This window comes from Geospiza fortis, unplaced genomic scaffold (genome assembly GCF_000277835.1).
Source record: "Geospiza fortis unplaced genomic scaffold, GeoFor_1.0 scaffold84, whole genome shotgun sequence".
Lineage (NCBI taxonomy): Eukaryota > Metazoa > Chordata > Aves > Passeriformes > Thraupidae > Geospiza > Geospiza fortis.
The window spans coordinates 1,460,934-1,488,054 of NW_005054363.1; the positions used below are offsets into that span (position 1 = coordinate 1,460,934).

At 40.0% G+C, this 27,121-nt stretch overlaps 1 protein-coding gene across 1 annotated transcript in view; it reads left to right on the forward strand.

Annotated features, from left to right (window-relative positions):
• Positions 1–24,682, forward strand: part of HS6ST3 (heparan sulfate 6-O-sulfotransferase 3) — a 273,518-nt gene extending 248,836 nt beyond the window's left edge. Inside the window, exon 2 of the mRNA XM_031059553.1 lies at positions 23,478–24,682. Coding sequence (XP_030915413.1) covers positions 23,478–24,183 — 706 coding nt within the window. The 3' untranslated portion in view covers positions 24,184–24,682. The remainder of the gene's footprint in view (positions 1–23,477) is intronic.
• The last annotated feature ends 2,439 nt before the right edge of the window (positions 24,683–27,121 follow it).

Here is a 27,121-nt window from a genome sequence, read left to right on the forward strand (position 1 = left end):
TCCTGCTGACATTTTAATACACCTTTCTGATGAGGCCATCGCTGTGTAAGAGGCCACAGAGTTTGCTTTCGGCCGATATCTTTGATTGAAGTTGCTCCCTGGGAACAGGGCATTGGTGTTTGGCTGAGTGTCTTGAAAGAAGGGATCGCCTGCGTGTTATTTATGACAATCTCCGCTCCAGGATGAGTGTCTAAATGTAAATTACTCAATTTGCGTTTAGAGTATATCCACTCTGATTTCTCCTCCGCTGAGAAACCAGTCTGCAGGGTGCTGACATCTGCTAGCATTCAGAAAGGAAGCAACACATGTTCCTAGAAGTTAAAAATGGAAGAGACATATTGCATTTTCTAACATTGTTTTTCCCTCTGCTACTGCCAGTGTCTATTCCCAGTGCTTTAGATCTGGTTATGCTTAATACAAATCCAAGTGGCTTAAGTTAGCGCAGTTGCCGTCATTTCTCAGAGCAAATACTGCTGCCACCATCCAGGTATCTTTTTTTTCCTGTTTAATTTACAAGGGTTATAAATTATTGTCATGTCTTTTTTTACTGTTTAACCATTTACTTTTCCCTACTGGATTTCTTTCAATGCTTTGTTTAAAACTACGAAGTTTTAAATGGCATCATTTTTAAGGGACCCCATTCCACAACCACTGACATTAAGAAAGAAGGTGATTCTTCCCCTCTGCTCAGCACAGGTGGGACCACATTGGTGGTGTGGTGGTGTATCCAGCCCTCAGCACCCCAGTATAAGACATGGGTGTACTGGAACAGGTTTAGTGAAGGATCACTAAGATGATTAACTTTTGGAGCACTGGGCATATAAGGAGAAGCTGAGAGAGCTGAGACTGGTTGACCTTGGATAAGTGAAGACTCAGGAGTGATTTTTCCTACATGTACAATGCCCAAAGGGAGGATGCAGAGAGGACAGAGCCAGGCTCTGCTCAGTGGTGCCCAGGAACAGGACCAGAAGAAACGGGCACAAATTGAAACACAGGAGGTGTTTCCTGAGCATCGGGAAACACTTTTTCACTGTGAGAGTGACCGAGCACAGGCACAGACTGCCTGGGGAGTTGTGGAGTCTCCATCTGCAGAGACACTCAAAACCTGACTGGACATGGTCCTGAGAAACTTGCAGTAGCTGAATTTCAATGTCTTCAAAATTCAAGAAGCAAGAGTTAATGTAGCCCAGCTGCACAGATTTATTCTTGACCTATCAAAACTGCCATACCCTCAATTTTTTTCTTTTTTTCTCATCCCAAAATGTTGTAATTAATTGAGACATTAATACACTTAAGTCAGCAAAGTCGTACCATACAATGGGATATTTCTGGGTGTGAAGTAACAAATTTCCCTTTTTTGCCAAAATATAAATGTAAAAGGCACTTCTCATATTATTCCATATTCATAGAATCATTATGTAATGGTTTGAGTTGCAAGCAATCCTCTAAAGATGCCTCTGAAACCTAAAAGGTTTCAGCCTTGCTGCCATGAGCCAGGATACCATTCACTAGGTCAGATTGCTAAGGGCCCTATGCAACATGGGTATTTTTAAGGCCCCAAATGTTTCCTACTCCATTAAATACTTGTTTCAGAATACATTTTTCTGCATGCATTTCTATAACTTTTTTTTTAACTAAATTCTTTCAAGTAACTTTATATTATTTTCATGAAGTTAACTAGTATCTTCCAAATTACTGTCGTTGTCATAATTAGTCCACTTGACACCTTTTCTCTTAAAGCATTTAATCATTGTACATTATACTGGATAACAGTGCATCCAATAAGAGTGATCAAAATAGAACCTGTTATCAATTCCTCCTTGCAGTATTTCCAGACTTGATGTTAATTTCAATTTTTTTCCCTATTGTTTAATTACCAGTCTGCATAACCATGTCAACAGCTGAGAAATGTTAGCATTTTTTCATTATTTTATGGGACAATACTGGATTTTACAGCAATTCGTATAATTTATTGCAGTCCTTTAATACCTGAACGGTGGTGACTGAAATCCCTGCAATTATCCACTGTGCAAGAAGCCAGTTGCCTTCTACTGGGATCTTAGACACCCATTTAAAAGCCTGATTGCCATCCTGTTTATAACACTCATGATGTCTGAGCTTACAATTTATGTACAAAATTGCTATCACTCATCAAGCCCTAAGCCCAGGCAACCCACTACTGCATTTCTCAAGGGAGCCCCTCGATGTTATTTGTCCTTATTGGAAGCAGAAGGAACTGAGCAACTCCACACCAACCAAGCACATGCCAAATGACATTGTAATGTCCTCTGCCAAGTAACAGCCATGAGCAGGTCTTGGCAAAAGCTCTGACACAAAAGTTTGAAAAATTAATTGGGCCATCATTTATTTTGAATGATAAGGCAATAAACCAAAGCTTTTAAACAGTAGACTGCTGTCTTACAAAACTGAGTAACTCAGTCCAACAATGAATCACCACAAGTAGCACTCAGAGAGACATCTTTTAAAACTCAGCATTTTGTAAAAGAAGTGATGCAACTGAGTCATTTTTCCAGTAATATAATGTATGTTACCTGGGGAAAATATCTTTCCAGGTGGCCATCAAAGACTATGACTGGTTGCCATGTTATTCACCAATTGCTGTAAGGAAAGAAGTATCTGCAAAGTGCAGACATCATTCTGTGTGCTGACTGTCAGTCACTGAGTTGCATTTGATCTGAGCTCACTGACATCAAGGATTGTGATGGTGGCTGTGGCAGGGGGTTGCCAGCAAAAGTGAATATAACTCTGTAGAGCTCTACTGGAACACACCTTCAGAGACAAACTCATTCCATGTCTTGAACACAGCTGTCTTAGGAGGGGATAAATCATCTCTGAAATTACCTGCCTTTCTCTGCTTACTGCAGATGAAGTGCCTGAGACTCAGAATTTCACAGTGACAGACAGCAGGTTCAGTAGGTCTTACCCTAAAGTCCTGTGAGAAGGAGTAGATGTCAACAGGAGTCAAAAGGCAGTATGTTAAATAGAGGATGCTTTGAATGTGTTTATACTAACCATTTTCATCCTACAATATAGATTAGAAATAGAAGAGGCTGACATTTTAGAGATAAGAGATAAAGAATATCTGTGTTTGAATGTATGGTGCCTGTTTTCTATTCCCAGTGCCAGACTCCCCAGAGGAAGCCTTTTATCCACATAATTAATTTAAATTTAAATGTCAAAAGAGTAAGGAAGACTGGACACAGCTGTTCTCAAACCATGCAGATCTGTGCTACAAGATTCCAGAGCAAGGACATTTAAAGCAAAAACCATTTACAGAGATCAGTTATTTCAGCGGTTCACAGCAAGGCACAGGCATGGTAATTCTGAGCTCACAAGTGGGAAAAGTGAGAGGAACTTTGACCAACAGAGTCTGTAGATGTCAGAAGAGATCTCACAAAAATCTGTATTTCAATTTACTGGAGTTCAAGAAAGAAAGAGAATGTCAAGGGTTCAAGTAGCATCCTGCAGGCTTCAAAGACCAGAAGACCGTCGTATCCAAAGAATCTCCAAAAATTTGACTGCCTGGAAAAAAAATATATCCCCAGTTATTGAAAAAGATATTCAAATATCAGATATCATCTTATTTATAATCATGGATACTGTATCCCATAGAGTCATGATTTTATTTTGGACATATTTCAGTATTTTTAAGGTCAAAACTATTAATTTTATGTGAAAAATTAAACTGAAGAAGTCTGTCTTCTTGAAAGGACACTGGCTTGCCCTCTCCTGGTTTACCTTTGCACAGATGCTGCTTGATGAGTCAGGCAGACAGTGCCTCACTGGAGTTACCTATCCTTTCACCCCTGCATTTCAGCCTGGGCTCTTGCAGGTGTTTGGACCTGCAAGAAGTAGGTCTCCTGTAACCTTTGTTTCTCTGCTCCTGTGAGGGATAATGTCTCCTTACAGATTTTTGAGGCCTGAAGCAATCAGGTTTCAAACTCAGATGAATGCAAAACTTCCCCAGAACTGAGATATTACTGTGACAATTATTTGTTTGCTCATATTTACATCATTTACTTGCTCTTTGGGTGAATAAACCCTTGTCAGAGAAAGTAACACCGTGATTGCTTTAATTCCGAGCATGTATAGTCCACCTATCATCCAGCTAATTTACTGTGCTAACAACTGTCTCACTACATAATGAATTAGATAATACCTTTTTTAATGTCCACAAATAATTGATGTCCTGGTTCAGCAAGGCAGTTACAGGCTGTCCTTGTTCAGCAAAGTGCTCAGACACGCCTTTAACTTTGTACAAGGTGGTAATGGCGACAAGATGGCCAACTGGTCCCCATCTAATTGAGCTGTTATTTTTGTCTTCAAGTAACTTTGCCTGTGAAGTTGTGCCCATTAGTGAGTATAAAGTGCTAGGCTGAATTTAAAATAAAGTTTTCTGTGTAGCCTAGAAGTATGTTTTTAAAGGATATTAATGTTACTTGTTGGCTGACTGACAATACCTATTTCATCCATATGTCCTCTGGATTAAAAAAAGGAAAACTTTGCATTATTTATGGGTGTTTCAAATGTCCTTATGTATTAGATATTTTTTCCCTTATCAACTATTTGAATACAATTTTTGCATTCAGGAATATATTTCTTCATGAGAAATAGATGGACAAAACCAAATCATCTTTCTGTTAATTGTCCATTATCTGTGTCTTAGTTATTCTAAGCATCTGCCACTAAGTGGTGGCTATGAAAACACATTACTGCCTTATTAATGTCAGTCATTTCCTCATTAAGATTTGTACTGCCTGCAAGATGTCATGAAGAATATGAGACAGCCATTTCTAAATAAATAGTGAGAGAGTGTAATGATTTAACCCCAGCTATCAACCAGACCCCATGCAGCTGTTCACTCACTCTCCACCAATGGGCTTGGGGAGAAAATCAGAAGAGAAACATTTTGAGGAGAAAATCAGAAAGGTGGAAGCAAGAGAACCCATGGGTTGAGATAAACAGGGAAGACAAAACCCATGCACACAAGCAAAACAAAACAAGGAATTAATTCACTGCCACCATGGGCAGATGTTCAGCCATCCCAGGAGAGCAGGCCCCCATCACGTGTAATGGGGACTCGGGAAGACAAAGCGCCATCACTCCAAACACCTCCTCCTTCCTCCTTCCTCCACTTTACATACTGATCTTGATGTTCTATGGTCTGGAATATCCCTTTGATCAGTTGGGGTCACCTGTCCTGGCTGTGTCTCCTCCCAGCCTCCCCTGCATCCGTCTTGGGGAGCAGAAGTGGGAAACACCTTGCAGACGTGAGTGCCACACCAAATAACAGTCAGGTCTGCTTTTGTGAAAAGCTGGTCGTGGTGTGTAGGAACTGAGGGATGTTTCCTCATTTTCTTCTATAGCCTAAGAGACTCAAGCTTGTCTTGACAATTCTCATGGGATCATTGCAGCTGTGTACTTCCTGTCTCTACAAGGAAGGAATTTTTCCCTGGTCTTTGGTTATGTTTCCTTTTGACCCAAAAGAAATCAAAACCTGGTGTCCAAAAGTGCAAGGATATGACTTTAGTAGGAGTTGTAGAAAATACTAATCAAAAAGAAATTAAGTACAGCATAGTGCAAGGATGATTGTGATAGTAAGAGCAATGAGGAGATATTCTGTGCCTGAGCAGAGTCTGGCAATCTGCTGTAAATAAAACACTGAACTATGGGCTTTCACATGATCATAAAAAAAATATTGAACAAGCATCTCACTGAGCACTGCCTGTTCAGCGCACTGAACAAAGCAGGAGTTTTATGAAAAAATAATAACTTTTATTGTAGATAAGTAGAGTGTTACAGTGGCAAAGTAAAAGCTGCGCAAATAATATTCTTTCTGGCATTTCCAACTCTCTGGATAATATTTCACCTTGTAATGGAGGCTTTTATACATTGCTTTTCTTATGGAATTGATACACTTTTGTAATTAAATATGTTGTACTCCTTGAATTTTATGTGTGATATTCAACTTTCAAGGAATTTAATAGTTTAGTTGTGTCACTTACTTTAATTCATATAGTTCTAGCAGACTGACACAAGGAAATGTGTGTTATGTGGAAAGACTTGCAGAGGTTTGGTAAGTTGTGACAGACACAGAAGTGGCCAGGGCAGCAGAATGAAGCAGATTGTCCTGGTGTGTTTGCACACTCATAAGTCCAGAGTAACTCGTGCATGGCTGTAACAGGTTGGGAATGAAGGCCACAATTTTTTTTTTTTTCTTTGACCATACAGTCGAACTGGCTTTAGATATCCTAGTACATGCTCAAAAGCAGAGTTGAGCAATGATGCAAATTGCTCCTCTGACATAAAACCACTGTGCCAATTCAAGCTGTTCAGAAGGAGTCAGCAAATTGGTTTTGTGCCATACCAGGCTGGTTTGTTCTGCATCTGCCTGTGTCCATCAGATATCACACGTGAGCACATAAAACCAGTGGAGGCTGGCATGTGCTTTAGCTAATTCATGCTGCCCGGGTTTGCCACGGGTCACATTTGCAGTGCCAGGCTGCATAGCCACACTCAGACCTGGAATGGAGCAGGGTGGAGTAGTCAGGAGGGGCTGAGCCATTTCTCAGCCCACCTGAAGACCTCAGCTGCCTTTCTGTGCCATGGCCTCAATGGGATGCTCCTGTCCTCTGTGCTGAACCTCAGCAGTCGGCTCCTGCATTCAGCCTGTTTCCATGGCTCATTTCTCTTTCAGAGCTGACATGCTGTTTGATGTTGCCTCCTACCAGCCCTTGGTAATAATATATTTTCTGATAGTCTCTTCTTAAATGAATGGAAAGCATTCATTTTTAAAAACGGTAAAGAACTGCCATTTGTAACACCCACATCCATTTTTAAGAAAATAGAAAACAGATTTCTTATTGAAGGTGAGAGAACATTTTCTATGGCAAGCATGACATCCAGATTCTTCCTTATGCATATGACTAAAACAGTACAGATTTTTTAAATTTCTTTTTTTTTTCTTTTTTTTTTTTTTTTGCTTTGACTTAACTCATCAACATGAGATACTTCTCTCATCAATGTCAGGGAAAAAAGTACGAAGTACGATTATGTGGGTGGCTTGAAGTAGCACAGGGATGGCTAAGCTGAGTCAGACCAAGGGTCCATCTAACCTAACACCTCGCCTCCAAAAATGGAGTTTCCAAGGAGGATAAGAACAAGGCAAGCATGTAGTGATGATACCCCTGGGTATACTCCCCTGGTTGAAAAAGTCAAGGCTTGAGAATTTCTTGCTTATTGAAGATTTCTCCGTATTTAATAGCTGTTGGTGGGTTTATCTGACATGTCAAGTAGCTTCTTCTATGGCTTTTTAATATGATACTTTTAATTCAGCTATTTTTATAGAACATTATTGCCTTAAAGCCTTTTTAGGAAGCAAAGCTAAGTCCAGGCTAGGTTAAAATAACAAAGTCCAATTGCAATACTATAGTATTATAACTGCCTTAGGATAACTGGCATTGAAAGTTACACTGATGCAACTTGCCATATGCTGAATGAGAGGGTTATGCCAATATATAACTCTAAATAACAGGGGTAAACCTGCAGAAGGGAGAAGACTGCATACCAAGGTTTTCAAAATAATTTTTGGCTCTCAGATTTGTTAAGGAAGCCTGAATTAACAGTAATATACCTGATGCACAGGGATCTAAACTGAGCCCTCAGAGAATCTGTCTGTCTGATGCAAAAATGAGGCAGTTCCAGTTTCAAAGAGCTAAAATTTAAAAAATCTCAATTTAAAAAACTAGCTTGTAGAGGAAGGGCACAGATGAGGGCTTTGTGAAAATGGCTTGTGGGGAAGCAGCCACATAGCTAAACTAACACACTTCCAGGTGAGAGCTGTCCCGCATACTGCAGCTTTCAGGCTGCCCTCCTGAGCCAGCTGCAAGCCCCTGTGCCCACCCCGACAAGCAGCAGCACAGCTCTGGCTGACAGGGGCTTTGAGTGACACCACCCCACTGCCACTCATGTTTTCCCTGCAGCCAGCTCCCTGTACAGAGAAACCTGGTGCAGGACCAAATGGGCTTAAACTTCAACTTAGCTCGGAGAAGGCTGAATTTCTTCTGTATCAGCCCAACAGCCTGTGGTACATGGAATTACTCCATTTCCTCTGCAGCTTTGTCAGGTATAAAGTTATGCTACTGCTGTGTGAGGACACAAATAATGAGGGAAAACGAAGAGCAGAGATAGAGGAAAAAAGAAACAAAGTGGTGCCAAAGAAAGAGAGAGAAGCTAGGAAGTGTGGGTTTTCAATGCTAAAACCCAGCCTGCACTAGTTATTGTTCCTTGTAGAAAAAGCAGTGTAACTGGGAACAACACGAAAAAATTTCTGAAGGGAGTTATTTTTAGAGTCGTGGTTTAATGCTGGTGTATTTATTAAGGCCATGGACCAAATTAAAGTGTCATGAATAAAGGTCTGTGTGCATGCAAACTTCCTTTTCATCCAGGCAGGGCTGTTCTTTAGCCTGACCATAGAGTGGCTTCTATCCCCAGAGGAAGAGCAGGGATATAAGTGCTAAACAGCACTTGGTGAGACTACTGGGAAATACCGTTTTACCATATATTAAAAATTATACAATTATAAACAAAAACATTGCTTTGGGAAAAGCCCATTGAAAAGGAACATCTCCAAATTAAAAAAAAAAAAAAAAAACTAACTAAAACCAGATTCGTTTGCAACCTTTTCTCTTATTTAGCTAATTTTTCTAGGAAGGTAGCACATCTTCAGTTACTCAGCTCTGATGAGATTTCTTTTTTAAATTCACAGGTGTTAATTGATGTTAAATTATGTAATATTCAATATATGTATCACAAATAAGATTGACCCAGACTATGTAATCTCTATTAGATAAAAGACAGAAATATTGAAGTCATTAAAACTGTAGAAAAATATTCTTGATGATATCTAACCTGAATTTTCTTTCCTGTTTGCATTGCTTATATACTTTTATTGGCAGTAATACTCCATATGAAACAGAAAGCAATTTACAGAATCTTTAAAGAAATCCTAATGAATGTTTCATGTTCAAATCTTTGTGTTACTTAGGATACACATCAGCAATTTTGCTCCTTGTTTATGCTGAAATAGTTTTCATAACCCTGTCATCATCCCACTCCTTTTAGAGCAATAAAAGTTGGTGACCTGAAGAGCACTCTGACTCTTCAAAGGGAAGGAAGAAATCTAAAGATAAACATGCTTACCATTAGGTATTTCTAGACCTTAAGTTCAATTTCAGATAGGCATTGTCTGCTGCCTGAATTCACATTCAGCATCTGCACAGATTTTCATTAATTTCCATGAGAAATAGTTTTGGAAGTGAAGTCCCACACACAATTCCCCTGGCCTTTAGTTCAGAAAGATGTAGATCGTGTTGAGTCTCAATGTCAAATATCTCTGTGGGGAAAGACTAGAAAACCTGACCTATTTGCATATGTGAGCATGTATGGCAACAGTCTGCTGCACTTATGTATGAGGAGAAGGTTATTTGACAATAATAAAATTGCAAAGATGATAACCCACAGTTAAAAAAAAGAAAGAAAATTAAAAAAATACATTTCTCTGTGGTTTTATTGGCAAAAAGGAAGAAGGAAGAGAAGGGAACATCAGTTCAGAGAATGTGGCTGGATTTTAATAAAGGCTGGATGGCTTCATGGCCCCTGAAAACATTTATGTATAAATGAGTTGAGATAATAAGGCTAATCAAATGTCATGCTTCAAGTCATCATTTCATGGCCTGAAGGGACTGGGAAGTGTTTTTTTGCCACTGTACAGATGTGCTTCATTGATTAGGATTTGTCCATTTCAGAGGAAAGTTACAGAGCCACAGGCATCCATGATGACTTGCTTGAGCCAGTATTCTTATGGAGACCCATCAGGTTCTTGGGAGTTTTATTTTGTGTGAATGCACAAGTTTTGGAGCAGCCTGAACTCTGTCATGGACATGGGTTAGATGTGACAGTATCATACAGCACTATCACTGAGAAATCATGGAAACTTTGCTCAAAGCTTGTGCTGCACATCGGGGTGGAGAGATTCTTTTGATTGAGTTAGCAGATTGATGGGTTTGTGCTGTATCTGCAGGACTGAATTAATATAATCTCGATCTAGTTTTCCTGAAAAGTAAAGAATCCTTCATAGAAGTTGTTTAGAAGCCTAGACTTTTTTATTTCATCTTATTAGCTTCTTTCTCAGAGCATGACATCCACAACTGATGGTGCATGCAGTCCACAGCCTGGCATGTGTGACTAAGCCTGATTAATTAAGAGTTGAGGTCAGAAGAAGGAGATAGTCCCATTTCTTCTAGGTATTCCAAGGTCAAAGGTATGGTAAATAATAAAAACATCACAGAGCTACAGCTGAGTTAAGAAGATGAGGACTTATAACGCTGTGTCTGTAAGACATTTAGAATATTAAAGCAGATAACAAGGAATGACAAACAAGATTTGTTTTTCATATCTGCAGAGAGTTGAGAGGACAGTGCAAATAACTTTAATACCATTTGTACCTTAACTGTGGTGCCTAGGGGATGCATTGTTACAGGGCTGAAATCACTCATGATCCCTCGCTGTGGGCTTTGCCTACAAATTCCAATATAACACAGAACCAGGCTGCATCCTGGAGGCTGCCTCACCATAGCATGTGAGCTGGCTCTGTGTCTCTGTGTGTGTAAAAGGTCTCATTTTGCCTGAATATTGAAAATAGTGAACTTGGAAAAGCTTGATCAAAGTTCTTTGCATGCCAAGTATATAGTGGGATTTGTGCATAAAAGGTGATTCCATTTCAAACTACAGGTTTTGTTGTGTGAAATTGTGTCACAAAGTCACTTCCAGTTGGTAAAAAGCTTTTTTCCTAAGATACTATAGTATCTGTAGACAAAAGCTTTATGACATTACTTTTTGGAAAGCAAGTTAAGCTTTTGTGAAGATTTGGGGAAGATTAGATGGCCCCCTTGTGGAGATTTTATGTTTGTATGTGTGTATATATATTTATATCTCTACCAAGATGCCTATTAAATCAATGGAGAAGGAAAATGGCAATTTTGCTTATATTTGAATTATATTATTAATACCAAACATTTCTGGGTTTTCTTAGAGTTATATACTCATACCAAATATTTCTGGGTTTGCTCAGATGCTATGAAGTATTTTAGTAAAACACAAAGTGAAAAATGGAAAAGTCAGCAGTCTGTCATGTAAGTATTCAATTGAAATACACTGTCATCTTCTTGTTTATTGGCTTACAGGTAAAATCATGCAGTTGCATTAGAAAAAGAGGAATTTTAGGGGAAAAATAAATAGCATTTTTGTTTTACAGCTGGGTAATTTCCATAGGTTTTGTGAACTATTTCAATGTATGAAGAGGGAACATTTCTCTTATAATATATTCATTAGTAAAATCACCTGAAATTCTTTCATATCTATGTTGTCATGTTGTTTACCATATGGGAGGCTTTAAATACTCAGCATGTAGGACAAGAAAATTATTGTGATGCCTAGATTTTGTGATGATCATTTATAATTTATGGTCATTTTGCTTGACGTCAGAATTAATGAAGATTTGAGGCAAAGTTTAGAGAGAATAGTGTACTTTCAAAGGGATTTCAATTACTGAGCCCTTTTTATTGTTAATTACTTTATTAATTGAGCAGAATTACTGCACTGATTCAAAATGCATTGCAGTGAAAAATCCTGCAGAACTTTTATCTGAGCATTCCAGACTTGGAAAAGAGTGCCTACAACTGAGCTCTTAGTTGGAAATCAGAGAAAGCTCAGCTGGGGAGGGAGCCTGGTTACACTTGTGGCAAAAACTGGTTTCCAGTGAAGCCAGTTACAAAGGAACACTGGTGATGCTGGTGCTGCAAGTTTTACCTAGCCAGAGAATAAAATGGGATAGCAACAACTCCTTCAAAAAACAGGAAGAGCATGAAAATAAACATTGTAGTTGCATTTAAAATAACTAATTTTACTTTGTTTTAGACCTAATAAAAATGACTGAAGAAATGTAAATGTCAGAAGATTTAAGGATCTGGCTACATTTGATTTGTTTTTTGAGGGGCTCTTTGAAACTGAATTTTACCAACCAAGTGTATTCCTGCAGGCAGCCAGGACCCTTGTGATAACAGATCTCTCATAATTCTGCATGAAAGTATGCAGGGATTTTTTTTCCTTTAGAACCATTATGAAAGGCCTTATGTTGTTTAAGTTATTGGATAGGCAGGAGTTCTGTGTCCCCACCTTTTTGCACTGGAGCTGGAGGAGTGCTTGGTCACCCAGGCAGTGACCCCATGAGACTCCTCCTGAAACAGGGACTTCCTCTTACCTTTTTGGCAGCTGCTGGTTGTGAGGAAGGTTTTGTGGTTTGTCCTCTGTGCATGAGGGATATTTTATGAATTCTGTTATGCTAAGCTGTTACCCATGACTATAGGTATCAGACTTCTTCAGGAGACTCTCTTCCCAAACAGGTTTCTGTAACCCTCTGAGGCTATATTGGCAAAATGAACTCAAACTGCAGGTCCCTTGTGCAGCACTGTCTTCAAGTTTGCTCTTCTCTTGGCCCCTGTCTGTCATCACCTTTCTTTTCCATCCCCTTAGCTCGTTTCCCCTGTACTTGTAACATCCTCCTGAGAAAGGCAGTTCAGAGCTTCCTCCCCAGACTGGGGCTAGAGGCAGCTCAGGGAGGAGGTGGGTAGGACAGCAGTGCAAATGCGTCCTTATTTCATGTTCCCTTCTGTGCAGTGGCCTAGCAAAGCAGAGAGAAAAGAAACAACAATTTTGAGTAAAGAGATCACGTGTACCTCAGATTTACATGGTTCTTTTGAGACACAGCAATGATCTGTGCACAGTAGATAAAATGGGGGTGATGTGAGCAATGGACTCCTCCTTTCCCAGACCTCTCCACAGAAGATTTTTCATTTCCCCAGCACAAATGCCTTGCATACCTTTAAAGACTCTTGTAAGACCCTGCACATCTATGGCTTTTGATTAGTACTTCCTCCTGTGTGTGCTCACACCCTGTTTCTTAAGAGGTACAAGGGTTGTTTTGTGTGTGTGCTCGATAGAACAATGCAATTCTCATTGTTTGAATTATTACTGCATTTTGTATTTGTATTTCTTTCAGCAAGGTTCTTGCTACTTCACTCTTTTCAGCAATTTAAGGAATACTTAGAACAACTGAGCTTGATATTATTTAGGCAAAGAGCAAAAATCACTGGAGGGGACTTGTTGGATTTGTGTCTCATCAAGAAATGATTTACAATTTGTATCAAGCTTGTTTGTTTTTCCACCAGATCACCTCATCTACACATTTCTATTCCAGATCACTTCACTCTGAAACAAACTGCCATTTCCCCATCTTTAGCCAACCTCTGTTCTCACAGAGAATGCAGCACCAAAGCTGGGGCCACCATCCTCTGGCTGTGGCATGTAAATCCAGCATCATCTCTGATAGCAGAATGGAAATTTACCTTCAATAAAGTATTTGATAGACCAACATGTGCAAAGTTATTATACAAGGCAGAAAGCATAAGGCTGAGCATAAGAATTTTCTGGTGAACAAGAAGCTGGTAACAAAACAGGATGTGCTGAAAGAGGAACTTAAGGGAAAGTTAGTTATGCATGAATTTCCACAGGGCTAGTCTTAACTCTGACCCTGTTTCATGTTTCCATTAATGATGCTGGCTCTAAAAGCTTGAGTATATTAATGAAATTTGCGTAATGACATTGAGGATTTAATAAAAATAGGGGAAATGAAGTTTGGTAGTGCAAAGTGCATGGTTCATGCATTGAAGCTGGCAGAAACAGCCATCCTCTATCAACTGAGTGCTTACCAGCCAAAATGGGGAGTCTTCATATTCATAGAATCACAGAATGGTTTGGGTTGGAAGGGACCTTAAAGACCATCAAAGGCTGTGGGCAGGGACCATCTGAGCCAGTGACTACTCTGACATAGTGAGGATGAGTTTCCAGTCATGTGGCCCCACAAAAAACCAAAATGCGATGTGAGGGTGTATCAGAGAGTACATTGCCAGTGGAGGTAAGAAATGTTTATTGTACAAGGCACCTCTAAAGCCTCGTGTGAAATTTGTTCAATTCTAGCCATGTATAGTGAAATTTGAAGTGTGCAAGTTCAAATGCCAGGAAAGGACTGCTATGATGATCAAAACCTGGAACAAATCTCAGGAGCTCCTTACTTCTGTAAGCCCCCTATCAAAAGCTAGCATGAAAAGCTGAGATGTTGGAAAACTCAGTAAAAGGATCTAAGCATGACCCAAGGGTTTTGGGGGCTGCAGTTTGGTCACTTAGGACTTTTCTTATCAGAGGAGACAATAAAAAGTAGTTTCAGCTTTGTAAATTGAAAGCTGAGAGGTGTGATTGCTCTCTGATCCTCAGCTTAAATGCTATTTCTCCTTCTCTGATGTTACATTTATAAATCTCCTTTATGTATTTGCATTGTTAACTCAAGAACAACTGGATCGAAGTAGACAAAGACCAGGTTTTGTCTGGGAGTAAGACTTGTGTTCCTAACTGTAAGAAGCAACCTTCACAAGATATTTTCAGTAGGAGCAATGGCATGAAAAGGATATTTCAAAAGTGGTTAGGAAAGGGATAATTGAGTGCTGTTATCTGTGCTGGCAGAGTAGGTAGGGCACTGTGATGTCTCTGAGAGCTTTTTTCCTAAATAAATCAACAAACTTTTTCATATCTGCTCATACTACTCTCTATTTTCTTCACTGCCAGTGAGGCTGAGCTTCTCTATATGTTTAAATATAGAGTAAAATGCCCAATTTTATGCTCTGTGTTTGAAAATGTATGCCTAAATCCTGAAGGCAACACACAGGAAAAACCTATATTAGCTCAGAGAGCTCACACATACTCATATGCTATTCATGTGCATTTTCTAAAATACTGGGATTAAAACCATGGGTAACTGCATCATTTCATTAGCCTAGGAGCTGCTCAAGATCCAGACTTGATACTTGTGAACAGAATTCATTTCTTTAGGGACATGTAGTGGCTGTACTGTCCTCTCCAGTTTCTGGAGACTGTATTGAATGTCATTGAAATAAGTACTCATGAAGCTGCTCAACAATGCAGGGTGTGCTGATTTGGAGTGTTATAGTCCTAGTTAAAATCTTATTAAAAAACCCCACAATCTCTTGAAAGAGACTAAAAATCCTCTGTACTGTTCCCAGGGTGGCCGGGAAAGAACAAGGGAGAGGGGGATAATTTAGTTGTCAGGTTGGTTCATGTTTGCTGTGTTGTCTGACAGGACTGTACATTTGGTGACAGCAGACTTTCTGCTGTCATTCAGAATCCCAGAGCCCCAGGGCTGGGAAGTGATTTCAGGAGAAGTCCAACCTCCTGCTCAAAGCAAAGCCACCACTGAGCATAGTTGGGGTTGCTCAGAGCTCTGTCCAGTTGGATCTCCAAAATCTCAGAGGGTGGAGGATGCAGAGCTCCTACTGACAAAACTTTCCAATGCTTAATTATTCTGATAATGAAAATTGGTTTCTTTTTATTCTCACCTTTTTCAGTTTATGACTATTGTCCCTCATTAGCTATCCCGCCATGCACAAGAGTGAGAAGCCTCGCTTTATCTTCTCACTGGCCTCTTCTTAGGTGCTGAAAGGCTGCTGTTTGATCTCCACCTAATGTCTTAGACACTTCTTTGAAATACCTCATTAAAGTCTGTATCCTCACAAACTTAAATTCTCCTAAGTCAAGAAAAAAATTCTCAGCACTCCCACTATCCTTTTGCAGCAGTAGGACTTTCACTGATAATTTTGAAGGTCTTGTGGCAATGTAATATGTCAAGAATGTGATTATTATTGTCATGATTATTCATTTAAAAAAAGTACAAAATCACATGTCCGAAGTTTAAAAGCAGAGAATATTTAAAAAATAAACTGTCATTTTGCCTAGTCCGAGGCCAGCTGTCTTCATTCCTGAAGTATTTAAGAAAAAAAAAAATTAGTCTCCACAAATGCAGTTTTTACCATTTGTTTTCAGTACAGATGTAGTGCTGGATTTTGAAACTAATCTTTTTTCTGTATTATATGAATCTATGAACCAGTGCTATGTTAAAATACTTTACCTAATATCTCATTCTTTTCCTATCTTTGCACAGATCTATGCCATTATTGAATTTGTTCTAGCTTCACATCAAGAAAAATTGAACTCTTTAGGTGGAAAAATTCCTAATGTTGTATGTGTAGCATTTGTGTTGCCAAAAGTTCACTCCCTTTCTTTTACCCTTCTGGATTACCCTAAATCACTACTGTTGAAATTTGTTTGATGTCAAAGAGTGAATGATCTCTAAAGACACTCCTTGTCATCTGTCATTCTTTAATCAGGTGTAGGACACTAATCTTCTGATCAAAACCATGCAAAAAAAAGAAAACCAAAAAACAGTGCTATAAAACTTTCCTGATGGCATGGATACAGAATTTAATCAGATATTTCAGAGGATATTTTTAAAGAACAAGGGCTTGCAATATCTAAACAGAAAAATTCAGAGTTTTGTGATGAAAGCAGTGAATTACTGTAAAAGAAACTGAAGTTAGTGACAGGGAGTATTCCTCCTAACATGCAAGGAAATAAGATTTCACATTTCTTAAGTGCTTCCCGGTGCCCCATCACTACATTTCTCTTGCCTGTAACATTCTGTGTCACCACAAATTGCTTCCCAAGTGACCACCTTTTCTTACCAGAGCCAGACACACAATCCCAGCTGTCTGACTCCCAGCCCTCCCTCTGTCACACTGATATACTGATGTATCAGCAAGGACAACAACGTTATAATGGACTGCTTTTCTAAGCGCTGAATTGGAGATTTGTATGAAACAATACAGAACTTGCCTAAAAACTTTGTTTTATTTTGGGAAATGTTCCAACTCTATAAGCATGTTTAGAAAGAGATATTATACTGTGACTGGTAGATGTATTATAGGTACAAAGAGTTGTGAAATTGAGGTTCTCTGTGGTTATTTCTCCCTCATTACAAAATGTTATGTTAGTGGTTAGGTTTTGATGTTGGCCTGAACTTTGCATTCTGTGAATACGTCCCTTCAGGCAAGGACCCTTTGGCACCAAGTGCAGGGCTCACCTTGCAGACAGAGACACCTGTACAACACAGACACCTCCAGGTCAGCAATTTATCTCCCTCTGTGGCCAAGGTACACGCTGTGATGCAGAGGGAGCCTCTTAAGGGATGCAGCTCATGCCAGAGGTGGCCCCTGCCATGGCCAGCCACACCTCACTGCCCGTGCTGAGCAGCTCCCTGCTGGTGTCAGAGCTTGCCTCGATGCATAGCTCATATGTGGACCACTGCAATTAGCTGTCCTACCCTGAAAGCAGCATCCAGTCCCTTCTCTGAGCAGGCATGTTGTATGGATTTAGCTGCTCTTTCTGCCACTGAGGTAATGAAAAGGGTAAGTGTAAGGCCACAGAGACTTGTGGCCAACTAGGAAACAATGGCCAGTTTTTATTCTAGTTGGATTCAGAGCCATGGGACAAAATCTCAAAGGAATAATGAGACACAGCTAAAATTTTGTAGTTTTATACCTCAAAATTAAAGTTGGGCTTTTTTTTTAATTTTTCTTTTATTTAACTCTGCTAAGTTTTCCTTTAATGGGGAGTGTCTATGGAATTTTACAGCCACTGTTTTAAGTAAAGTGCTCGTCATGCCAGATGAAAACTGCAGAAGTGGTGAGTGCTCAGATCCTCTGAGAAAACAACTAATTAAGCACTTTTGCTACATGCTGAGCCGGTGATGCCTGTGATGTGAGTAGATAAACCTTCACTTCTTAATGGTGGTGGCTGTTCTTTCGGTAATAGTCTTGTAAAGAAACCCATGAAAACCTGAAAGGACAGATAATAGTATTAAGCTCACAAATTTATGTAAAGGATTTCTTAGAAAACCATTCCATCACAGTGTCTAGCATCCTGTGAGAGACACTAAGCTTAAGAAGCCTATGTGCTCCTGCTGCATCATCTTTGCCAAAGTTTGTGGGACAGCTAGGGTTTATCAGTCTGGCTTGGTGGATAAGCTCTGTGATGTTTCCTGCAGACAGATGGACATGCATATATTTTGTGCACCATTTCATAGATTTTCGTTACAGTGCCATTGTTCTGGATAAGCATGCAGTCTGTTCTTGTTATTTTGGGCAGTTTGTCTGTAAATTAAACACATCACGGATGCAGAGATACTCTGCACAGAAATGCTGCCAGCCTTGACCTTATGCATCTGCATTTCACTGACTTTGACCAGTTCAGATCAGCCTGACAATGTTTCTTTGCTTTCTGCCTTCCCCCATCATTCCTGTTGCATGTTCTTATTCCCTAATTGTACATGTGCTGCATTATACTTACCTTTGTTTCATTTGTTTACCCTCTTCCTTTCACCATTACCCATACTGACAATACTTCGCCCAAAGAGAGGTTACTGACTGTGGGCTAAATCTGTTACTGCCTGTGAGAATTTGGGCTTCAGGATAAAACTGGGAAGTATGAGAGTATGAGGCTTTTGTTCACATAATGCTGATCCTTCTTAAGCCTTCATCTTGCCACAAGCTCCATTGGTAGCAGAAGTGTGCTGACAGGATGGCTTTTGGTGGGTATTTTAGACCTTTCCTCAGGAGCACACTCACTTCCACAATTAAAGCTTCTATCTTCTTATCTCCACTTGGGACATAAACTTGACCAGGGCTTTTATTTTCCTTTCTAACAGGAAGAAGCAGAATGTGGATAGTTTTATGATGCATCTGGATTTTTTCAGTCACTTGGGTTTTTCTTTCTTCTGTCTGCTAGTGTTTTCCAAAATATTCTCTGGTGACTCTTCCTCTCCACCTCAAACACTCTTCTGTCTCTGCATCCACTGCCATGAGCACGCTGTTCTCCTTTTATGAAGATGCCATTCATCCTTCTTCCCCAGGAGGCCCTACAGGATGTTTCTGTTCTCAGTGTGCAGTGATCCTTCACGTATTTAGTAAATCTCCCTCAGCTGGGACATCTGCTCCATGGTGATAGAGGAAGCAAAATGCTCTGGTTTGGGATCACCTCTGCTTATAGCAGACTCTGCTCCTCTGAAATTAATTTATAAACTGGAGCAATACTATTGAAGGATTAATGTAAGATTAGAGTATTTATATTAAAATACCTTATAATGTGGAAGAAATACATGTTCTTTGATTATAAGTAGAAGCTCATTTTATCTGTTCTTTTAATTAAAGGTTTTCTTTGCCTAATGCTAATGAAGAGATTGGATTTCATGCAAGTAGGACTAGAGCCTTAGGAATTACCAAGTACTTCATAATTCCAGTGTAAACAATAGTGTGCAGCCCACACTTCACACTGGTGCTTGCTTGAGCTCTTGCATGGATCATCAGGCCCTTGGCGTGACCATCACTTGCCCAAAAAATCAACTATCCCATAGTGACAACTTCAATAATCCATTCGTTTCAGTACATCATGCTCAAAAGGAGATTGCTTAATCTGGGGAAGCTGCATAAAGTTTCCTTTCAGGAAGAACTGACACTGCAACTAGTGGGCTGGTGTTTGAAATGAAATCTAGACTGGTCTTACATGTGTATGTGTTTGTAGAGACAGTCACAAGATACACTGGCAAACACACACATGCATTTTCTGTCATTTTTCTGTCATTGACAAATGCAGATTATGGCCAGATTGCAGTGTAAATTTTTACACACACACACATGCACATGCTGATACAGATATTGGTTACACAATTATATTATACAGATATAACTTGTATGGGTTTTAATTAATTTGGAATATTTTCTAAAAATGTCTTCTCCCTGACATACCAGCATATTCTTCTTGGCTAGCCTTTAAGCACTGAGGGTATCTGTGGTAGTAGTTTCAGCAATCGATGATGAGAGTCTATAAAAATGAATCCAAGAAGTCTGTGGCGAGTTTGCTTTGACAAACAGGGTAACAGGAGTCATTACATAATTCTTTGCTCAGTATTTCCCACAGTTGGTAGCCATTGAGTTCAACACAGCCATAAGTGTGAGCATGGATGATGCAAGAGGATCATTTACACCAACAAGAAGAAGTGGTCATCTGTATTCAGAGTAGCTCAGGCATATTCAGTGTTTAGCTAACTTTATGCTATTTTACTGAACAGTGAAGAAAGGCCATATCCTGTTTTGTATTTTTAACCTGCTTCTTGTCTTTATTATGAGCTGACTCCTTGGCTATTCCCAGTGTGATTGAATGCTTGTGTATGAGGCACTGAGGGCTCCAAAATGCTTCTATAATTATTCCATTAATGTCAACATTTGAAAACAATTTGAAAACAATTTCCTAAGATAATTTTATAATTTATATAATTTTCTAACTGAAACAAATGTCCAGGGCCTTAATGTGTTTACTTGTTGGAAGAATCTGGAGACACACTTTTCCCTGAAAGAAAACTTTGTGCGCAAGTTCAGTGTAGCATTCCCCCAGTCCGGGGGCAGCATGTAGCAGTGTCATCTGGCCAGTGTCCAGGTGGAAGAAATCTTAAGGTCTTCCAAGCTCAGATTGATTAAAAGGGTGACAGAGGGTCAAAGCCAGAAGGTTAATCAGAGGATTGTAAACAGTGAATGCAGTGTAAATTATCAGCTCCTCAGAAACTAAATGTGTGTCAAGCTGCTGTTAAAGTTTGTACGCCCGATGAAGAAGCCATTCAATGGATAATACAAGAAGGCAACTCTCTGGAAGCTGCAGAATCCAGCAGCAGATTTATCTGGGCAGTGAAAGAGCTGCAGAAGTTAGGTACTCACAAGGAGGAGCAGCAGCAGGCTTGGTATGCAGAAGGGAAGGTGCAGATGTTAACCAAAGATGTACTGCTCTCATTTCCATGCATTTGCTTTGTACTCCTGTTTATTGCACATCAAACACATTTACATATCCAGGGATGAAAGGGAAATGATTGATGCAAAGGAGGTATTTTTGTTAATTGTTGTTGCTCTGAGTCATACCTGACTGGGACTGCTGGAGATGGGTGAGGAAGAACAGAACTATTATTAGAGGTATAAATAACTGTCAAGAACAAGTTTAAAATCTGTCTGTTACCGCTTGTTAACATCCAAAGTTTTCTGAAGAGAGGAGGGGCAGCAATACAAGGACTAAGCCAATGTCCCATCTTTGTTGATGTAGATGTTTGCAACTGCCTCTGAGTCTTTGTCCATTTTTTTCCATCTTTGTTCCCTTGGAGTTTCAGCCGGTTTTGGTCACAACCCTATCAGTGCCTGCTGGATGTTGCAACAGCAGCTCAGAGCTGATGGGTGTTTGAAAGTTGGGCTGTTTTATCTGCACAGCACTTGTGAAATGCATCCCCTTTTTTCCCTGTAAAATGGAAAGTAGTTCTTAATGTGCTCTCGTACATGCAGTGTGGACCCAAGATGAGATAAGCATCCAATCTGAGAAGAGAAAGCTGTGCCTCAAGTGCCCACTGCTTTTTCATAGTGGAACAATCCTGCAGAGTACACAGGAGGATTTCTGGTACTTCCTGCTCTGCAGGAGAAGTGAGATTTTAGAAATACCTGTCTATGAAGGGTTGTGGGATTCTTGGGTTCCGTGTTGATGTGGGTGGTGTAAAGAGCTGAAGGGGACCAAAACAGCTGATGTGCAATATGGCTATGTGTAAGAAGCAGTCAGAAGACCCAAGCTCCAAATGATTCTGGAAATATCATCCTTCAAAGCATCATCTGATGCTGATAGAAATCTTGGCTTCCAGTGCGATTGATAGTGAAAATACATCCATGACATTCCCTAGTTTAAATCCTTCCACCTGTAAAGCTTCTCCTGTGAAATAAGTATTGAAACAGCTGTTTCCATTAGAGAGTAGCTCAGGAAATTACCCTGCAGCAGAACATAGTCCATAGTTTGGTCTCATAACCTTATTCTGGAAAGTATATTATAGGTCTTGTAGATGGAAAATCCAGAATGAATACAAATGAAGTATTCAGACCTGTTGCCCTTTGCTTTGCCTGCACTGGGAAATATATCTGCATATTTAGCAGTATGCAGGGAAATAAATATTTTTATGGTTAACCTAAGGTTCATGGAATTGGTGAATCTTTAGTGGCGGGAAGTGGGTGATACCTGAGAAAGTAAAGTAATTGTCTTGGAGGGTGTTAAAATTTTTGAGATTTTTTTTTTTATTTTACTGGATTTAGTTCTTGTATGAGATGACGTTGCCAATGCGTTGGTTTGTTTACAGGTATCTTGTCTTCAGCAAGCTTGCTTCCTGCTTACTTCCTTCATCCTTCTCTGCTTCCTGCTTCCTCTCTTCATCCTTCTCCAGGCTGAATAAAAAGTACTGAGATCAGACTTTTCTTAAGAAATCTTAGGGTTCATGATTTATTAATGTGTAGTTTGCAGTATGATGAGTCATGCAAACTCACGAGCCTATTTTTATACCAGATCATGTGTTAATTTTAGTCATGAATCTTCTTCTGGTTATTCTAGCTGAGAGAAATCATAAGTATTTCAGTTTTGCTTTGTGTTTATGATATCACCTTATAACTCAGATGAGTTATTATTGAGTAAAACATCCCTCAGTTAAAAAAACCTTAATCTATGAAAGTTTCCTTGATACATATTTAATTGCAGTCCCTTTCAGATTGCCATAAATAAGACATACAAACTGAATTTAATAGCAAAAAAGATGAACTGACAATGTGAGATCTGTAGTTATTTTCTGTATTTCAGATCAATATATCTTGGTGTCTCTTTTGTATTCTTGACAGGTGAGATTGAATAATAACAATCCTTACACCAACAAAAGCTTTTGTACTACAGGATTATAACTAATTTCAATCAAGCACTTGTCTAAAATTAAGTTGTATTAATGGATTTTTGGTCTCTTATTATCTTCACTCCAACCCACTTAATGATAGGGTTTTTCTTAAGTAGGTGGCTCATGCCATTCTTCCACATGGTGTTATTTTTAGCACTTACACCATCCACATGAAATTGCTTAAGATTTTCTTAGGTTGTGTCTGAGTGCTGTAGGGATTATCAACCCCTGCATCTTGTGAGACGTGCATGTCTCAGACCAGAAGAGAAGGGGCAGGATTATTACAATCACTTTTCACACAGTTTCTGATATTGCTGATGGTTAATAGTTCAATGTGGAGGGGAGCACACTTCAGTTAATTGGTTTCTATGTAAAGTAACTATCACTGAACACTTGATAGGTCAAAGTAATTCTGTTTCTCTGATAACTGCTTATTTCCTTTCATATCTCTCTCTCTTTCCCAATTTACCTTGTATTTTATTCACAATATTTATGAAGATTTTGCTGTCTCAGAAAGAGTCACCTGTAGTGCCTACATTGCACTGGAAAAAGTGAAGGATGTGGTGCCAGCGTTGGGTAATAGTTTTATTGGAGAATAAATAGGAAAATCTACTGAAATCCTAAAACCGTGTTTAATTATATGTTTCAGGAATTTCTATTACATTACCATGCTGAGGGATCCAGTGTCACGGTACTTGAGTGAATGGAAACACGTCCAGAGGGGTGCGACGTGGAAAACTTCCCTTCATATGTGCGATGGAAGAAGCCCAACGCCAGACGAGCTGCCTACCTGTTACGAGGGAGACGACTGGTCTGGAGTCAGCTTACAGGAATTCATGGATTGCAGCTACAACCTGGCTAGCAACCGCCAGGTGCGCATGCTGGCCGACCTCAGCCTGGTGGGGTGCTACAACCTGACTTTCATGAATGAGAGTGAGAGAAACATGATTCTTCTCCAAAGCGCCAAGAACAATCTGAAAAACATGGCCTTCTTTGGGCTGACGGAATTTCAGAGGAAAACACAGTATCTCTTTGAGAGGACATTCAACCTAAAATTCATTTCCCCCTTCACCCAGTTCAACGTCACGCGGGCCTCGAACGTGGACATCGGCGAGGACGTGCGGCGGCGGATAGAGGAGCTGAATTTCTTGGACGTCCAGCTGTATGAATACGCAAAGGACCTGTTCCTGCAGCGCTTCCAGTACTCCAAGCAAGAGGAGCACCAGAAGAACCGGCTAAAGAGGCGAGAGGAGCGGCGACTGCTGCGGGAGCAGAGAGCTCACCAGTGGCCACGGGAAGAGGCAGCAGAAGTAGCTGTTACTGAAGATTATAATAGTCAGGTTGCAAGGTGGTGATGCTCCCCCATCTTGCCTAACCAATGAGAGGATCAGAGTGTTTGTGCAACGTGGCTACCTGGGAATTAGCCAAGGGAGACCTACTGCTTTGGTAAATGAGACATCATCTGACAACTCCCCCTTCTTGTCTCAGTTTTTCTTGGTTTCTGCCAGTGAGAATGTATTTTTTTCTCAATAGGTACTAGTTAGTATTATTAAATGGCAGTAGAATAAGATTCCTGCCATAAAAGACTTCCTTCAAAGGCCTAAGCTATGAGGATGGGTTGAAGAGAGAGAGAGATTCTTTGCATTAACAGATGTACCCTGTACAATCTGAGCTACTAAAACTTGTGCAGACATGAATGATAAATTGGGGAAAAATAGCTGGCTTGTTTTTTTTTGTGACGTGAGAACTGGTTTAGTTCGTACTGTTCATTACAACTGTAGTGCATAACTTTCTAGTGAATGAAATGGATAAGGTGCACACATTGCCCTTCAAACTTCTACATGCTGTGTTTTGATTAAGAGAAGAATATGATAAGGTGATTAAAAAAGATAAAGGAAGGATTGGATTGGGTCACTTCTAGCTCTGTTCCAAAGGCCAGCAGTGAGAGATCGATTATAGATGAGGTGGTAGAGGGGTTGGCTTATTTCTCTGCAGGTGCTGAGAGTACTGAGCCCAGCCAGGTAGGAACCATCTTTCTAAGTGTGTGTGGCAAAGGCAAGAAATGAGAAATGAGGCCCACGTGGCAGCTGAGCACACATCACAGAGATTATCTGGCTGGGGGCAATGAAATCTGCCTTCACATTCACAAAAGGGGTCAAGCAAACTCCAGGGAAGAGGAAACAGAGAGAAGGAAAAGCTTAAATATTAGTGCGACATTTTCCAGATTTGCTGTAAAAGCCTGGAGATACATTGTCTGTGAAAGAAGGCAGGTTTATTATATTATCTGTTAAAATACATTGATGCTGAGTGCATCCAGCTTAAATTGACTTTCTCTCTAACTACAGTAGTGGCTAGAAAAAAAATCAGCTTTCATTTTTATAGGATACAAAATGGATATGTGGAAAGTCTTGATATTTATTACTCTATATGAGGATTCTTTGTAAATTTATTGTTTTCATGATGAGAGATCTGTATCTGTTTTTCTTCCTTGTCTAGAAAATTATTCAATGGGTTCTTCTTCCATGTGTTCCATTCTTGTGGCTAAACTGCATCTGTTTATTCCAAGATTTTATGTTGTTCCATTTGTAATAGTGAAATTTCAAAAAGAGGGTCCTGTGCACCATAGATCTTCTGAGAGTTTTTTTCCTTCTTCTTCTGGCATAAATGTAAAGCATTAGGAGGAAATTTCTCTAAGTGCCTCAACATGGCTGCTAAATCAAGATGCTGAAAGTATATTATTGCATGCATGAATGGCTTTTACTTTATAGATTTGCTGATTAGAACTACTGGAGTACCTGATGTGGATGCACATTTCTTGCTTGTTTTCAAAATTCAAGGTTTCTATCCAGTTGGTTGAAAAAATAACATGTTACAGAAAAAAGAGGCTCAATTTGAAAATTTGTCCCTTCATTTCCAAGTTGGATTTTTTTTGTGCATGCTGTATCTTCTCTTCTTCTGACAATGCTATTGCTACTTATCTATGCAGAATATCAAAAATAGAGTCTAATGGTCCTGTTGAAAGTTAATGCATACAATAATACATTGAACATGAAATATCATAATAGCATTAAGAAGTGAAGGGGGCTACCAGGATGATGCCTCATTATCAATGTAGTTCAATTAACAATCTGCTGCTTTACATCTGATTGTCAATGTGTTACTTTGGGGTGAGTAGTAGTGGCGTTTGGTCCCTAATACCTCTTCCACTCATGGCTCATGTACATCTTCTCCCACCTCTGCATTCAGAAGGAAAAAGGAAGATTGTTGTTCTCCTGTCTGAGCATGGGATGACTGCCTTAGGGAAGAGTGAGGAGTTCCCTGGGTTCCTGGATGGTGCTGCTTGGATCCCCATTGCCTGGAAGAGGTGATCCGACACCTCGGTCACGTACGGACACCAACCTTCCAAGACTTAAATTGAAATCTTTACAGTTGAGGCCTGAAGCTCACTCTGGGTGTCCTGGCTGCAGGACAGTGGGGCCATGAAGAGCTAAGGCTCACTGGCACTATTGCACCTGTAGCACAGTGCAGGTAATTCACAGTGATCTGACAGCTGCTGGCACCAGGGCTTTAGGCTGGGCTGGCCCTGGCCCTGTGGAGGGAAGGAGCTTTCTGGTTGGTGACACAGGGGTGATGGGAGCTGTTGCATCTCGCCATTCCTATGCCCATTGCCACATCTTGCTGGAGGCCAAAACAGCATGAGAAGGGAAGGAAGGATGCTTTTGGCACCTGATGCTCAGTCTGCAGGATTTGCTGGTGCACTTCTTGTTCCCATGAGCACAGGTAGCTCAGGCTGCTGGGGAGACCGTGAAGGGCAGGGGAGAAGCCAGCCATGTGGAAGGAAAGATGCAAGGCCAAATTCACATTAAGGAGCAAGGTGAGCAAGGAAGTAAGATAAATTCCAACTCATCTTTTGTTCTGTAGGGCATCCTTTTCTCTTCCTCCTAAATGCAAAAACAGTTGTCCCTTCCTCACATACCTCTTTGCTCAGCAGGCCACCTCTCCATGCTGCTCATAGCAATTGGGACCCCATTTTTCATTTAGAAAATGCAGTGTTTTTCTTTTCAAGGGAGAGGAGACAGTGCTCAGAAATACTTCCCTGGAGCCTCACCAGTGACTGTAAGTATCAGTTTCAGCTGTCTAAGCACACCAACTGTTCTCCAGACTGTTCCTTCTGCCTGATACAAAACAAAGCCTAATGAGGAAAATCGAATACGTTTTCTAGGTGGTTTATATTAGCTTGAATAGTTTGGCAACATCTTAATGTGATGCCTAACCTTTTTCATCTGTCATTTC